The sequence below is a fragment of the Telopea speciosissima genome, chromosome 10 (assembly GCF_018873765.1).
Source record: "Telopea speciosissima isolate NSW1024214 ecotype Mountain lineage chromosome 10, Tspe_v1, whole genome shotgun sequence".
NCBI lineage: Eukaryota > Viridiplantae > Streptophyta > Magnoliopsida > Proteales > Proteaceae > Telopea > Telopea speciosissima.
In genome coordinates, this window is record NC_057925.1 from 8,291,222 (window position 1) to 8,307,643 (window position 16,422).

General features: G+C 40.1%; 1 protein-coding gene across 2 annotated transcripts in view; it reads right to left on the minus strand.

Annotated features, from left to right (window-relative positions):
- The window catches only part of LOC122642077 (protein SEMI-ROLLED LEAF 2-like), a 109,344-nt gene that overhangs the window by 9,007 nt on the left and 83,915 nt on the right, over window positions 1–16,422 (minus strand). Inside the window, exons 15-19 of one of the 2 annotated variants that reach the window (XM_043835492.1) lie at window positions 14,637–14,766; window positions 14,268–14,469; window positions 14,031–14,167; window positions 10,417–10,545; window positions 31–243 (exon numbers count right to left, since the gene is read on the minus strand). In XM_043835492.1, coding sequence (XP_043691427.1) covers window positions 31–243; window positions 10,417–10,545; window positions 14,031–14,167; window positions 14,268–14,469; window positions 14,637–14,766 — 811 coding nt within the window. The remainder of the gene's footprint in view (window positions 1–30; window positions 244–10,416; window positions 10,546–14,030; window positions 14,168–14,267; window positions 14,470–14,636; window positions 14,767–16,422) is intronic. The other variant, XM_043835493.1, reaches the window with a different exon arrangement.

The following is a 16,422-nucleotide window of genomic DNA, read 5'->3' on the forward strand; positions in this document are numbered from 1 at the left end:
AGCGCAAGTATAACTGCAGCCAGCATCAACCTGTGAATAAGATGGCACCTTCTTTGCCTCGTTATTTTCCCGAAAACAGAAACTCGTTAAATTTTCCTGTTTTTGTTGAGCAATCATGAAAGTGGACATCTTTTGCCTCTTTCCTAGCAGAAGGGCCTCGCAATGGTTAGCCATTTCCTTATATGGTACATCAGGTGTTGTCGAGACCGAGTATCTTCCAACTTGAGAGGTTGTCTCCAAAACCTACACACATTTCACCTTATAAGTGCATGGAAAGGTATTCTCTTAAACAAAAATTGGACACGCTTGGTATCAGTGAACTGATCAGATTGATGAAGCTAATAATGATATTATTTACAGTTTATAAACTAAGCCAAAACAGAGAGATCGGGAGGGAAGTGAGGTCCTACATTAACAAGTTAAAGATGAGGTGACAGACAAGTAAAGCTAATAAAAGGCCAAAGGCTAAGGATCTGAGGGGTCACTCTGCTAGATGTCAATGGCGCAGCTAAAATGAAAGGTGTTTCTCCGAATAGGAATGTTAGAGTTTATATGTTGTAGGGGTACTTTAGGAACTAGTTAGTTAACTAGTTGCCTTATATTGTATTTTTCTGTTTTACCTTTTACCTCCCTAGGGAGGTTTATGTAATTCCTTTTTATCTCATTAGTGAAGTGATATAGGTGTGGTGGAGACAATACTCCAATATACAACTTTCCACCAAATTCTCTTTCTCTCCATTTCCTTGTCTTCTTCTTCTCTCATCTTCTTTCTTCTTCCTTACTTGCATCCATTACATAAATTTCTACTTGGTATCAGAGCTCTACGGTTTGAGAGTCGTTTTTTTCTTTTTCTTGCCTCCCTATTTCCTCTCTTTGGAACCCTAGGGCACAAAGGATTCCAAGGAGAAGGTGTCTACGTGAATCGATTGAAGTAATCTGCGATAGGCCTTGTATGAAGCCTACATGAAGATTTAAAGTTCTCATCTGAGTTTTTTGTTAAGTCTACATGAAGTTTTTAAGCTCCTAGAGTTACCGCCAGCTTCTGGTTGCAGTGCTTTGTTCTTTCTCTCTCGGCAAGTGTTTGAGCTGTGGTATGGCTCATTAGAATCACCCAGGGGTTTGATCTCCTTGGTTGAAAGGAAGAGCTGTTAGTACTTAGTACACAATTCTTCTTTGTGTTGACTGCCAGAGTGCCAGGTACAGCCAGTTTCAATTTTTTTCTCTTTGTTTGCATTTGGAATGCAATGTATGGTTCCTCTCAGCTATGAAATGGTTGTGGAATGCCTAATATAGTTGTTTGAGTTGTTATGAGATGGTGTTACCCTTCGGAGGGTTTGTTTGAGTGAAGTTCTTCACATTTGGAGCTCTTTTTATTGCTGGATTTTTTCGTTTTCGAAGTTAGATTGTGTATTTGGGTTGAGTATATTCTCCCCATTTGATTTGGATATTGTCTTTTCAAAAAGGGACTGCTTTGCTTGGTGTTAGTAAGGAAGGTGTGTGATCAAGCTATACTTCCAAGAATGTTGCGGTGTTGAATCTCTTTGAGCTGTGTACCATGTCTGGTTGCTGGACTATATTCACTAGTGCTTGAAAACTTGTTTTTTGGGTTGAGAATATACTCCCCGTTTGTCTTTGGGCATCGCCTCCATCTTGTAAGTGTGCTTATTCAACCTGTCTAAATCAGTGAGTTGACAGAGGTTGTTTGGAGAAGTCCTATCTGAGAAGAACTGTCTCTGGTTGGATAGAGAGTGTACTCCCCATTGGCTTTTTTGTATTGTTCCCTTTTGTGTATATCCTTACACAATGTCAGCTATTGGAGGAAGAGGCCAGGTTCCACTCCAAGGAAATGACATGGATAGGTTTCGTTGTGACCATTGTGGGAAATATGGACACACTCAAGAGAGATGTTGGATACTTTATGGCTATCCCCCTGGTATGCATGGCAATAGAAGAGGGGGAGCTAGAACATCTTCTATGAGGCTTGAGGTTGAGCCTATGGGACTTCCATCTCAACTGTAAACAGACACCATTCAGGATGATATTGCAGCCCTACACCGGATATTGCCGCCCAACCATTCTTCTACTACTCCTGCAGAGTTACATTCTTTAGCCTTACTGGCCTCTACATCTGCACACTCTTGGGTCATTGACTTTGGTGCCATAGACCATATGACTGGTATGTCTCAGTGTTTTGATTCCTACACCATTTTTTCTAGTAAGGATAAGGTTAGAATTGCTGATGGTTCCCGTTCTTCTATCTCTGGTAAGGGTACTGTTTGAATCACTAACTCTATTCGGGTCCTCTTATCATTGGCAGCCAATAGAGATTGGCTTTTATTCCAGTTTGATATGAAGAATGCTTTCCTCCATGGTGACTTAGAGGAGGAAGTATACATGCAGCCCCCTCCTGGCTTCAAGTTCCTTTCAGCTGAAGGCAAGGTGTGTCTCCTGAAGAAGGCTTTATATGGTCTCAAACAATCTCAAAAAGCATGGTTTGAGAGGTTCAGGCAAGCTATTCTGAAGAATGGGTACTCCCAGAGTTAAGCTGACCATACCTTATTTACTCGGAGAGGTAAAGGTACCATCACAACCCTTTTTTTTTTGGTGAATACATATATTACCAAACCCCAGGAGGGGAGCAGGGAGAAAAGGGGGAGGGATATACAAACACGGAGGGAAAAAAAGGGGGGGGGGAACAAGAACAAGCAATCCAACCTACGCAAAGATGGAGGGAAGTAAAATAGACAAATCAAGACCCCAGGAGACAACAATATGCCTGTTCCTTGGGGTATCCAAAAGGCGACGATGGCGAGTAAAACTGAGCTTAGAAGAGACGTCGAAGGAGATGGCTTTCCAAATCAGATCAAAAGATCGAGAGTCGGAAGTCCATCCCCTAAGGTTCCGCTCCATTCAAATATGATAGATAGCAGCACTACAGACCAGCTTCCCAATAGTGTCGCAGATAGTGGTCACGGAAAAAGTCATGTCCAACATTCTCGCTCAAAGGCCAAAGGTCTCCTATAGCGGGGCCATATCGAGGATAGGGCTTTTTTCAAGTTGATGGAAGTAAAAGGGCAAGCAAAGAAAAGGTGGGCTGTGTCCTCAAGGCCATCACAACCCTTGTTGTCTATGTTGATGACATTGTTGTGACTGGAAATGATAGAGCTAAGATAACTGGGCTGAAGACCTACTTGGCACAACAGTTTGAGATTAAAGATTTGGGTCCCTTGAAGTATTTCTTGGGAATTGAAGTGTCAAGGTTCAAGAAAGGTATCAATATATGTCAAAGGAAGTTTGTTCTTGATTTGTTGCAAGAGACATGGATGTTGGGCTGCAAACCAACAAGTTCTCCTATCGAGCAGAATCACAAACTAGGAGAAGATTGTGGTCCCTCTCTTGTTGATGCAAGGAAGTACCAGAGATTAGTGGGGAAACTCATCTACCTTTCTATGACTCGCCCAAATATTTCTTATGTAGTGGGAGTTGTAAGTCAGTTTATGCATGCCCCCAAGAGTGGGCACTATCCTTAGATACTTGAAGCCCTCCTCAGGGAAAGGACTATTGTATACTAGAAATGATCACCTGAGGATAGAGGGCTTCACAGATGCTGACTGGCTGGATCCATCTCTGACAGAAGATCTACATCTGGCTATTGCACATTTGTTGGTGGTAATTTGGTCACATGGAGAAGCAAGAAACAACATGTTGTAGCTAGATCCAGTGCAGAGGCAGAATTTAGGGCAATGGCTCATGGAGTTTGTGAACTTATATGGCTGAGACGATTGGTTCAAGAGTTGGGGTTTGATACTGATTATCCTATGCGGCTCTATTGTGATAACAAGGCAGCCATAAGCATTGCTCACAAGCCAGTGCAACATGACAGAACAAAGCACATCGAAGTGGACAAGTACTTCATTAAGGAGAAGATAGACTCTGGTTGCATTTGCACCCCTTTTGTGAAGATTCGTGATCAATTGGTAGATATCTTTACTAAAGGGCTTTCTTCTCTTCAATTTGGTAGCCTATTATGCAAGCTGGGAATGCATGACATTTATTCTACAGCTTGAGGGGGAGTGTTAGAGTTTATATATAGTAGGGGTACTTTAGGACCTATTTAGTTAACTAGTTGCCTTATATTGTATATTTTTGTTTTACCTTTTACCTCCCTAGGGAGGTGTATGTAATTCCTTTTTATCTCATTAGCATAGTTGTCATGGCGTCACCATGGCGTCCTGGCGCTGGAGAGGGTTGCATGGCGACCTACACCATGGTGACCCTCTTTGATTTCTTCTTCCTGTCTCTCTTTCCCTCTTCGATTTCTTCTTCCTGTCTTCGATTTCTTCTTTCCCTCTTCGATTTCTTCTTCGATTTCTGAATTTTCTTCTTAAAACTTGAGAAACAACAGAGAAAAAATAAAACATGGCTTGAGTATACATCTATTAACACATTAAAAATAGAGAAAATAAAAAATAAAACATGGTCGACATGCTTGCCATAGCCGGGCGACATGTCGATATATCGACGTGACACCCCTCCACCGACTTGGATCGTCGTGACGCCGTGACAACTATGCTCATTAGTGAAGTAATATAGGTGTGGTGGAGACAATACTCCAACATACAACTTTCCACCAAATTCTCTTTGTCTCCATTTCCTTGTTTTCTTCTTCTCCGTCTTCTCTTCTTCTTTTCTCATCTTCTTTCTTCTTCCTTTTTTTTTTGGGTGAATAAAAATTTCATTACTAAAAGAAACAACCCTCAAATAGGAGGGAGGAAAACAAGAACTAGCAGTCGAAGCTCAAACAGGAGAGCCAGCTGGAATAAGGGAGATAGAGGAAAGGCCCCAGGATACAAAGAGGACTCTTAGCAGGTCTTCTTTCCCTTTCCCTTCAAGCATTCACCTCTTTTGTACACAACAACCTCATTTTCATTACTAGTACTAACACCTCTTTTGTTCACAACAACTTCATTTTCATTGCTAGTATCAATACCTAAATGAGTATCAATGTCAACAACATCCACTTCTTTGTGTTTCCCAATGCCAAGCATAAAAGGATAAATAGGTAGGGGATAAAGAAAGGGAATATCATCAGCAGCCTTTTCACTCCTACAATTCTCCCCCTGAAGTCTGAAGAGGGTGCTGATGAGCAGCAAAGAAGGGTACGGATTCAAGGAAGGTGACATCTATGGAGAGGAGACGCTGACGAGAGGAAGGATGATAACACTTGTAGCCTTTGGTATTAGAAGAATATCCAAGAAAAATGCATTTGAGAGCCTTGGGGTCAAGTTTAGTCAGAGAGGATTTGTTAACATGAACATAACAAACAAATCCAAAGACCTTTGGAGGAAGAGAGAAAGCAGAAGCCTGAGGAGACAAGGTTTCCAGAGGAGATTTGGAACCAAGAAGTTTTGTAGGCATGCGGTTGATTAGAAAGGAAGCACTAAGAAGAGCATCAGATCAGTTTTGGAATCTTCTTATATTTACTTGTCTGGCATCTACGGGCTGCCTCAAGCTACTATCAAGTCCTTGGAATCTCTTTTGGCTTCTTTCCTTTGGAAGGGTAACGACAGTTCCAGATTCCTCCATCCCCTTCCCTGGGCTACTATGTGTTTGCCAAAGAAAGAGGGTGGCTTGGGCATTAGAAGAATAAAGGATGTGAACTTGGCCGGTATCTCCAAATTAATCTGGAAGATTGCTTCAAAGCACAAGAGCATTTGGGTTGACTGGATTTACTCGGGGCCTCTTTGGCATGACTCCATTTGGACGGCTTCCCCGTCTGCTGATTCTTCTTGGGTTTGGCGTAAAATCTTAGACTCCCGTCACTTGGTCAGCCATGTCATCAAAACTCAAATTGGAGATGGGCTCTCTTCCTATCTTTGGCTGGATCAATGGAACCCAAAGGGCCTCCTCCTCCCTTTGGTCACCCCTCAGATCATTTATGCTTCGGGCCTCTACAGGCTCTCTTTGGTGGCTGACATTCTAGATCAGTCCGGCTGGGCTCCTCCTGCTACTTCCTCTCCGGCCCTTGCAAGCATCTGGAATGACCTCTCCTCCATCACCAGAAGGCCTTCAGGCAGCCAGGACAGTGTAAACTGGTTGGCAAACAACCCTACTCTCTTCTCCTTAAGATCTGCATAGGACCTCATTCGGCACAAGGGTCCTCTTGCCTCCTGGAGAAAGCTTCTTTGGTTCAAGCATCACATCCCTAGGCACTGCTTCACGGTCCGGAGGTTCTTCAACAACTGTCTCCCTACTTAGGCCTTCCTTCTGTATCGCCACATCCCTGTCTCCCCTTCGTGCTGCCTCTGCTGGAACAATGTGGAAGACACTGATCACCTCTTCTTTGAGTGCCCAACTGCGGCAGCAATCTGGAAAGGCATCTTACTAAAATGTTGGCCTGCCCCTAGAAGAATCCTTCCTTTCTCTCGAGAATGGATTTGGATTGACATGACTTTTGGGGGCCACTCTGTATGCAACACTGTTGGAAAGCTTGCTTTTTGTGCCATCCTGAACCACATTTGGATGGAGCGCAATATCAGGAAATGGACCTCCAATTCTAGATCTTACCAACAGATTTGGGATTCCATCTCCTTTGATATTAGGGCGAAGCTATCGTCTGCTCCTCCCTCCTTTTGTACTGACATCCTAAGGAATAGACTTATTGTTGTCTCCTGGGGTCTCTCCTCTATCTCCTTTCTTTCCCCTAGCCCGCAAAGCTGAGGCTTAGGTTTCTTATTTTTTTTTAACTTCTTGTTTCAGAGGGCGAATCTGTCAACCTTGATCAACCATTAACGAGTAATCCCAATGTGGGTGGATTTGGTCAGGGAGATGTAGAAATAGTACTTCAAGACCCATTACGTGTCCAAGGCCTTTTGTTCTTCTTGGCCAGTCGGTTAACAGCCGACCGCTCTACCACTGAGTTACTGAGGAACAACGGGAGATTAGATCTCATAGAGTTCAATTCCCGTTCTCAACCCACAACCAATATGAACCCGAAGCTTCCTTCGTAACTCTCGGAACTTCTTCATTTTTGTTTGGTTGCTCCCCTTTGAGGGCCCTGTAATTTTTTTTCCCTTCTTGGTAATGAATTTCTTATTCACCCGAAAAAAGAAGAGAATCAGACCAAAAAGTCTTAGGCACATGCATTCTAAAGAGAAGACTTCAAGTGACCTCCAATAAATGACGATTTTTCCTCTCAGCTACCCCATTTTATTGGGGTGTGTCAACACACGCTAGCTGATGGATAATGCCATTGTCAGTAAAGAAGGTTTGGAGGCCACCAAGCATGTACTCCCCCCCTTTATTAGAACGAACAATTTTGATTCGAGTGTCAAATTGAGTAAGAATCATCTGATAAAAATTCTTAAAGGCATCATAGACATCACTCTTATGTTTCATCAGAACAGTCCAGGTAGTGCGGGAATAGTCATCAACAAAAGAAACAAAGTAATGATAGCCAAGTAAAGAAGTAGTAGAAGAGGGACCCCAAACATCAGTATGTACAATATGAAAAGGAACAGCGGATCAATAGCCATTGTAAAGAAGAACGACAATGTTTAGCAAATAGACATGGTTCACATTGAAATACATGGGAAGAAAGAATGGAAGAAAACAAATGTGACAAATTTTTGTCTCATAACACTAAAGGAAGGGTGGCCCAAACGTTGATGCCACAACATTACAGACTCAACAGTACTATTGTTAATACGCCCACATGCGTGGGACTGAGCAGTAGGTAGGAGGGATGTTCCTAGATCAAGAAGGTAGAGCCCCTTTTCCTCACGTCCTCTGCCAATAATCCTCTTCATCATCAAATCCTGAAAAACACAATGAGATGGTAAAAAGGTAATACAACAATTCAAGGATTTGGTTAGGTGGCTCACAGATAAGAGATTAATATTAAACTAAGGAACATGAAGAACAGAATCAAGGGAGATAGCAGAAGTGACACAGGCACTACCTTTATAAAAAATGGAGGAAAGGGAACCATTAGCAACTCTAACCTTTTCCTTACCAGAACAGATAGAATAGGAGTCATAACACTAAGATATGCCGTTCATGTGGTCAGTGGCTCCAGAGTCAATGACCCACATAGAGATAGTGGAAGGGCCAGATGTAGAGGTCTGAAAAGTGAAAGCTAAAGAATCTGGCACTGCATGTGTAGAAGAGGAGCTGCCTAGATATGACAAAACCTTACGAAATGCTGCAATCTCATCCTGCATGGGGGCACCAGGGTGTGTCTGTAGTCAATATGGAGATCCCATAGGTGCAACTTCAGTCATCAAGGTACATGCTCTGTCTCCCCCTCTCATGCTGCCTTGCATACCAGGGGGACAGCCATAAGTATCCAACATCTCTCTCTAGTGTGTCCAAATTTCCCACAATGGGTACAGCTGAATCTATCCCCGTCATTTCCTTGGGGTGGAATCTGGCCTCTTCCTCCAATAGCGGACATAATGTAGGAATACACGAAAAAATGGGAATGATACACAAGCCAAATGAGAAGTACACACTCTACCCAACAAAGACAATTCTTCCTAGGAAAGACTTCTTTAAACAATCTCTGTCGATTCACTGATCCAAGACAGGCTGAAGATATAACCAACAAGATAGGTAACACCCAAAAAACAAATGGGGAGTAAATTCCCAACCCAAACGAAAAAAAGGATCCTTCTCAACACTAGAAAAAATAAGATCCAACAAGCATATAATTCAAAGAAAATCAACTCGGCCACTTTCTTCAAGGTTTAACTTCATCACACAACAACCTGAGGTGTTCAAATGGTTTTCCTTACCAACACAAAGAAGCTGGAAACATCACAGATCCATATCACAGGCAAACCAGAGAAAGAAAATAAAGCTGGCAGTACTATGGAGATTCCGAGAGAATGAGTAGTGTTCTTCAGCACTTCACTTCAACAACCAAGACCACAAGGGGATGAAGCTTACCCCTTGGGTAATTCTAAGAGATTAATCCTTACTCCCAAAGGATGCATGATGAGGGAGAAACAAGAACATGACCAATAGGCTGGCGGCAACAGTCTCGTCTCGGCTTTTCCAAAAACCGAGAAACTCGGCGAGAAATATGGTCTTCAGTCTTCATTCATATGTTTTCTTTGTGATAGGGAAACTCCATTAGTCTCTTCTATGAGTGTTTCTTGACCTGGTATAGCCTTCCACACAATACAGTCCAAAAAATAGCTAACACACGAGAAAAAATAGAGGCGGTACCAACTACCAAGAAGCAAGAAAGAGAGGAGTTGTGGTTCAAAATCTCTTCTTTTCATGAACCAAGGACAAGAGGAGATCAAAATAGGGCCTAGGGCGATCCAAATGGATCCTATCCCAGCTTCAATGGCAGCCGGATGAGAGAGATATGTTCATTTGAGAAAAAATCTGGCAGTAAAAGGAGAAAGCTGCCAGAGTTTGAGCTTCAAAACCTCTATTTCTTCATGTCAGACCTCCTCTTGATGTTCCAATGAGCTTCAAACATGTTCATATCATGGTTTCTTCAAATCTTTTCACATAGTATTCTCTTCCTTGGAACCCCTTTGAACCTAGGGTTCCATAGAGAGAGATGAAGGGACAAGAAGAAGACTCAACTCTCAAACCAACAAAGTGTGTGATGTAGATCCAAGTCTCCATGACCTGAAGAAGCCCCCTTGATCATAGGGTTTTAGTAGGAGCCTTAGTATAGTTTATTTCAGTTCTATACTTGGGTTTTTTTAGCAGCCTTAAGGACTTAATCCTATTGGCTGAGATTGTTTTATTCTTATTGGTTTCTAGGGTATCTTTTATTTCAGCTGTTTTAAGTGATCTAATCCTATTGGTTGTTAGGGAATATTTAAGTTGTTTTAAGTTGTCTTAAGTTGTTAAGGGTAGTTAGGTCTTTTCTCTTTTAAGTGTTTTAACTTCAGATTTAAACCTCCACGATTTAGAAAGGAGGAGAGCTATTGAGGCCTTGAGTCAATACATCCTGCTCTCATTCAGGAGACAGGACAGAGTAGTGGCAGGTAATTATATACATGAGAGGATAAATTCAAATATATAGTGTCATTAACATGAAAATACCCACTTTTAAACTCCTGATTCACAGATTCAAAATGGTTTCAGGTATCAATAGAAACTGAAATACAAAAGAATGAAGATAGCTGTTATAGCATTACCTTTAGAGGAACAATATTTATGTTCACGACCAGGTAATGATCTCAGTCCTAGCTACAAATAGAACATGGAGAACTATCCCCCCCCCCCCCTTATTTTCTTGTTCTTGTAAACATCTTATGAAGTAGATGTTTATTTCAAAATCTAAATCAAGGTAGATTATCTCCCCTTTCTTTTGCCAGTTAATTCAAAGCCATTCAAGTAGAATTAATATCGTGATTGCATAATAAATGAATAAAATGGCTAACATACCGATTCTAGAAGTTGATCAACACTCAAGAGATTTGATGTTTGCAAGCCCAAGTGCAAATTTGTATCGGTCTGACCCTCAAATGCTTCGGGAAGAGTGTCATCATCTATTGTCAAAATTGGAGGTCTAACCTGCAGATGAAAAATGGATGTATATACCATAAAGGTTTTAGTCAAAACTATAACCATATATTCAAGGGAATGATGTGGTTCTTGCACCATCCTTTTTGAGTTTTTTATTTTTAGAGAAGGTAAAACATTTCTGATTGTATTTTCCTATTGGTTAATTGCATTTTTCATTTCTATTATTCCAAATGATCAAAAAAATAAACTTGGACATCTTTCATTATGAAGCTTAAGTCGTTTATCTTTCCATTCCACATCTCTTCCCCTCCCCCCTTCCTAAAATCTTTACCCTGTTAGCTATATATTCAAAAGAACTCTCTCTCTCTCCCTCATGAGGCCAATATTCTGGTTGAATGCTACCCTTGGACTGAGGAACAGTCATTTAAGGTTTGACCTCTGCCCCTCTCGCGGAGATCTAGTCACCTAAGAATTAGGGATTAGAAAACCAAAATCGCAGTAAAGGGTTCAGAAACCAGACTTAATAGAGAATTAGAAAACCAAAATCGCAGTGAAGGGTTTAAAAACCAGACTCAATAGAGAATTGATTTTATGACATCAAATGTTCAGATGAGGCCAATTTTCTGGTTGAATGCTACCCTTGGGCTGAGGAACAGTCATTCAAGCTTTGACTTAAATTCACTAGATTGATTTAAAATGAGAAAATCCTTGTAGAAGTAGGAAAATCTATTTCTGCAGTATCGATGACCAGATTAGCCCAACAACTAAAAGCAATCAGAACCAATGAACAGGATTCAAGAAAAACTATAATTCTAGGAGAAATATCAGTAACTTGCAGAAAACAGAGCTGATGATCAATAATTTTTGGTCGAGTGCTCTGCTTAGTTAGAGGAATATGACTTCAAAATATAAGGCAGATCCAATGGACAGATTCTTATTGGAACAAGAAAAACGGGAAAACATAAAAAATCGATGGCAAGATAGAATTTTGAAAACAGATTATGAAAAAGGATTTAAAAAAGATATATTGAGTTGAATTCTGAAATTAAGATCAAGAACTACAATCAATTTGGTATATAGCTATGGACAGAATTTAGGAAAGTAACATGCGCAAGAGAGGAGTTTAAGAACTGACCAGATAAAATAGAGAAATAAAAATGGGTTTCTAGAAAGGGATTAGGTTCAGAAACTCAGTTGAAAACCAGAATTGCAGTGAAGGGAAAAAGACCAAATTTAGAATAAATTCAATAAGTAACAATCAAGTGAATCAACAACTAAGATCTGACCAAAATCAGATGCTCAGATCTGGAGTTATGGACTAGTCCTATTTGCAATAGTACTCTAGAGTTTAGGGTTTAGCACAAAAGTGAAGTCAGAAACTTAAAGGTCCAATTTGATAGTCAACAAAAGAGCAAAAAAATGAGAAGATATTAAAATTAATAAGTGACCAAAATCTGAAATAGTAAATAGAATCTGATCCTCAAAACAAGTAAAACTAAGGCTGTGTTTGGTATGCATACCAAGAACGCATTTTGTGTCGATTTCGCATTCTTGGATCATAAAAATAGTTGTTTTTATCGTCCAAGAATGCGAAATTGACCCAGAATGCATTCCAAGAATTTATACTAAACACAGCCTAAGAATCCCACTTGAAGTAGGGCTCTAAGAAATCAACACCATAATCAAATTTGGAAACCATGGGTATATTTAGTATACGATTGTCGAATTTGAAGTTTGATTTGAAATCTCAGTTGTAAACTATGGAGAAACTGAAATTCCAACAAATAGGGTCTGCGCATGAACAGAACAGAAACCAGAAAATACTGAAACAAGGGATGCACAGATACTTTTTTTAATTAATTGAATAAATAAGAAGATAAAAGGGAAGATATTAATGAGGAATCCCACCGATCCTCAGACTGGCATTCCACCAAACCCAAGCTTGGAATCCCACCAAGCCTTCCTTAGCATTTCACAAGAAGTAATTTTGAATCTCATAGAACAGTGGAAGCAAAACCCAACCTTTCATTACTCAAATTCATGGGTATGGTTACAAACTTGCATAAAAGACTCAAAAACCGACTCAAACTAAGCTTAAAACTCCTCTATCCAACAGCTTACCTTGGAGGTAGTCTATACAACTAAAACTCAGCCTAAAATAAAGGAAATCTTAAAACAAGGCTGAACGCTAGAGCACTAATCCAGCCCAACTAAAACACTTAATAACAAATAAAGTAATGAATAGGACTCTATCTAGACAAATTAATAAAGTAAATCCCGTATTCCTACCTCCTACCCATCTTTTACGCCCATTAAAGTGGCCTATTACAATGGAAACTAATTGGATCAAAGGTCCAGCACATGTCTAACCCAACCCAAGGCTTATTTCCACAAAAATAAGCATATTTCTGTGTTTTATCTGTATCTAAAGAGAAAAAAGATTAAGAAGAAAAAGGAGATATGACTTTAGAATCACCATCAAAGCTTTGATTGGAATCACCACCAATTGGACCTACTGAATCACCATAGCAGGGGCTGGAATTGAATCACCAAAGTACATAGTTGTCAAGGCGGCAAGGCGACCCAAGGCGGTGGAGGTGTCTAAGCGCTTAGGCGACAAGGCGCCCGCCTAGGCGTCCTTGCCTTAGCGCTTAGACACCCCTCCACCGCCTTGTCGCCTAAGCTGGAACTTATATAAAGTGTCCCAGTATGACTCATCAACGAACAATCATTAAAAATTAAAGATATAAAGACTCACTACTAGCCCATGATTAGATTTGACCCATCCATTGAACCACTGGTTCAAACAAAATCAAAAACTGGTTTAGTTTTTAAGAATTGCAGGTCAACAAAAGAAGCTAATTTCAAACAGCCACGGATCCTCTTTCTATGCTTCCTATTGACCACTGAAATCTGCAACAGGAAGTCATGGACGGTGGAATTTTTTCACAATTTATTATTTGACATATAATATTAGTTTTAAGTTTTGTTTATAAATTCCAATGGGTAAATTACACATCACCCCTTGGTTTTCAAGCGAAACTCAAATCACCCCCTGGTTTTTGAAAATACTAATCTGTCCCCCTCTACAGTAACGATGTTAGTAACTTAGTATATTGTTAGTTATTGGTGTGAAAGGACTATTTTACCCTTGTACTAAAACATTAGAATTAAATTTACAATACAAAGGTAAAATCGTAAATCAACACTAGTCAAAGGTAGTTTAGGGATTGAAATTTATTTAACTGGCTGACATCATCACTTAACAGCATAAAATTAACGGTAGGAACTAATTTGTCATATTGGGGTCTAATACAGGGGGTGATTTGAGTTTCGTTTGAAAACCAGGGGGTGACATGTAATTTACCCAATTCCAATTATTAAGAATTTAAAAATATTTATCTTGATTTTCAAAATGTAATTTTGTTAATAATTTTTTTCTTTTTCCTGTTTAACTTTCAAATTAAATCTTTAAACTTCCAGAGCATTGCACAAGTTTTCTGCTAGTAAAGGAATTATGCAAGACAATTTACCTCATCAAGTGATTTGTTGTCTTCTGAACTGAATTGTGGGACCTCCTGTGCTGTGTCCAACAGCTGAGATCCCAATGGGCACATTTCATCAGGAAAAAATTCATTGAGCAACTGCTCTCTTATAGTTGAGGACTCCTGCAGAAGATGCAAGAAGTAAAGATCATATTTTAAATAAACTCTGAACTATTTATGCTACACTTAAAATTCTATAAGATGCTTAAAAATTCAGCAGGATTGCCTCAGACAACTGTTCCAAACTCTGCACAATAATTGAAGCCAATGATTCTTTAGATTGGTCATCAGTTATTTCTATTGCTGAAAGAGACTTCAAAGCGGCATTATCATCATCTTTCGATCCATAAGCTTTGAATAGATGGTCAGAACCAGTATTAACAGCCTGTAGTTTTGAATCTTCAACCAAATTTAGGAACGAATCAACCTGTTGGAAGCAACACAGACTGAATATCAAACCAACCAAAAAGTAGTTCACTTGCATCTACACGATGTTACTGGGCAATTGGTTTTGCTAAAAAATGAACCCTCCTTCTGCATGCAGTAATAAGTGAACAAATACCAAAAATATTTCATGACCACTGAAGTACATACTGTTATATCTGTAAGGGATGCCTTAACAAAAGGAACAAGAGAAGGGATATTGTATGCATTTGCTGAAAAGATGATCATAGATGTCGCCAAGGTAAAGAGGGATCTGCGACGTGATGGTGGTAGTCGACCTGCAAAAAGTGGGAAGGTTACTTCAATTGAATAGGTACAATCCTTTTAGCTGCTTGAAAAAAATCCGTCCACTGGTGTGTCACATACTCACTGCATACTCTTCAGCACATGGACTATAGGACCTGAGTTACTAATATTCAACCGTCACAAAAAACCACCAACAAAAATACAACCCATTTGCTAGCTCTAAAATAGGCATCGGACCCAAGCGCTTTCTTAAAATCCTTTCGTTGATTTTACCATAGTTAACAACCAGCATATGGAAAATGTATGGTATGGTATTAGCATTTGAATATTTTATTACAGATTCATGCAAAATTCAGTAAGGAAAAAGGGCAATGTCGGAAAGAAATAAGAAATCAGTATTAATCTATGCAGCAGATCAAGATGCAAGAAAAAAAGATGGATGCTGCTCAGACCAATATTGTGGCAGGCAGGTTGATGGGACAAATCTGATAGCAGATATTTTAAATTTCAATGGAAGGCTAAGACCTAGGTATGGTGATAATAATGGATAGGATGGGCAGTTCTGCAAAAGCAAGGGTAAGGCTGCATACATTATGACCCTCCCCAGACCCCGCAATGGCGGGAACCTCGTGTACTGAGTATGCCCTTTTTTAATGGGCAGTTCCGAAGGCAACATTAACAGAGTCAGTAGCTGTAACAAATGGAACTTTCTCTCTCTCTCTCTCTCTCACACACACACACACACACTGTGACACCCACCTCTAAACTGAGCCTATTTGAACTTGTGTGATTTCATGTTCTGATTTAATAACCATGTATGCCTTAATGTTGTGGGCTTTATCGGCTGAGGATTCGAACCAACCTTCCAATTTCCCAATGATGGATTCCTAAGAATCGACTGATGTAGTTATTTTGGAACTTGAGGAACCGGACGGGACCTCGCATATAAGTTTTGCACGCAAAGTCTGGTAGGTAGAGCATATGCAAACCTGTCAATCTTCTAGGCCAGATCATAGGTAAGAATCCATTTGCATAATATAGGCTGAAATGTAACTTTTCCCTGTGGGACCCACATACCCCTGGTTGGTTTGAGCTACCCGCATACCATTACGGCCGGGCTCTCAGTTATGTCGCGGGATATCACTACCGGGACTTAATTTTAAGTTCTTCATGGGTTAATTATCATTTAAACACTTAGAGGAATCAGATTCTTCAAACTAATTCTAATATGGCTAAACCAAATAACCTCAGTAGCCTTACCTATATAAGAAAGACTTAGCTTAGAACCTCATTTCTAACTCAAATCAGAATCTGATTTTTTGCTTTGGAGAAGAAGAAGAGAAAGGAGAGGAAACTTAGAGAACTTGGCTCTTGGAGAGAGAAGCTTTGGGAAAGGACCAAATCGGTTGGATGCTACCATCTTCTCCATCTCATATCTTGGTAAGCCATCAAACCCATTCTGATCTGCCCATTTTCTCTCTTTATTCTTGGTTTCAGCTGAGTTTATAACTCATCTCAGCCTAAGCTTAGGAGTTTAAGCAAATGGTTGTAAAGACCTTAAACCTAACACGCATTTGGGTTGATTTGACCCAAATACTATGTCCTTCACTCCCTTCAAGCCATTTTTGTGATTTTGGAACCCTACATGTCAAGATCCATGAAGTTAGGTCTCAAAACCAGGCTATGCAAC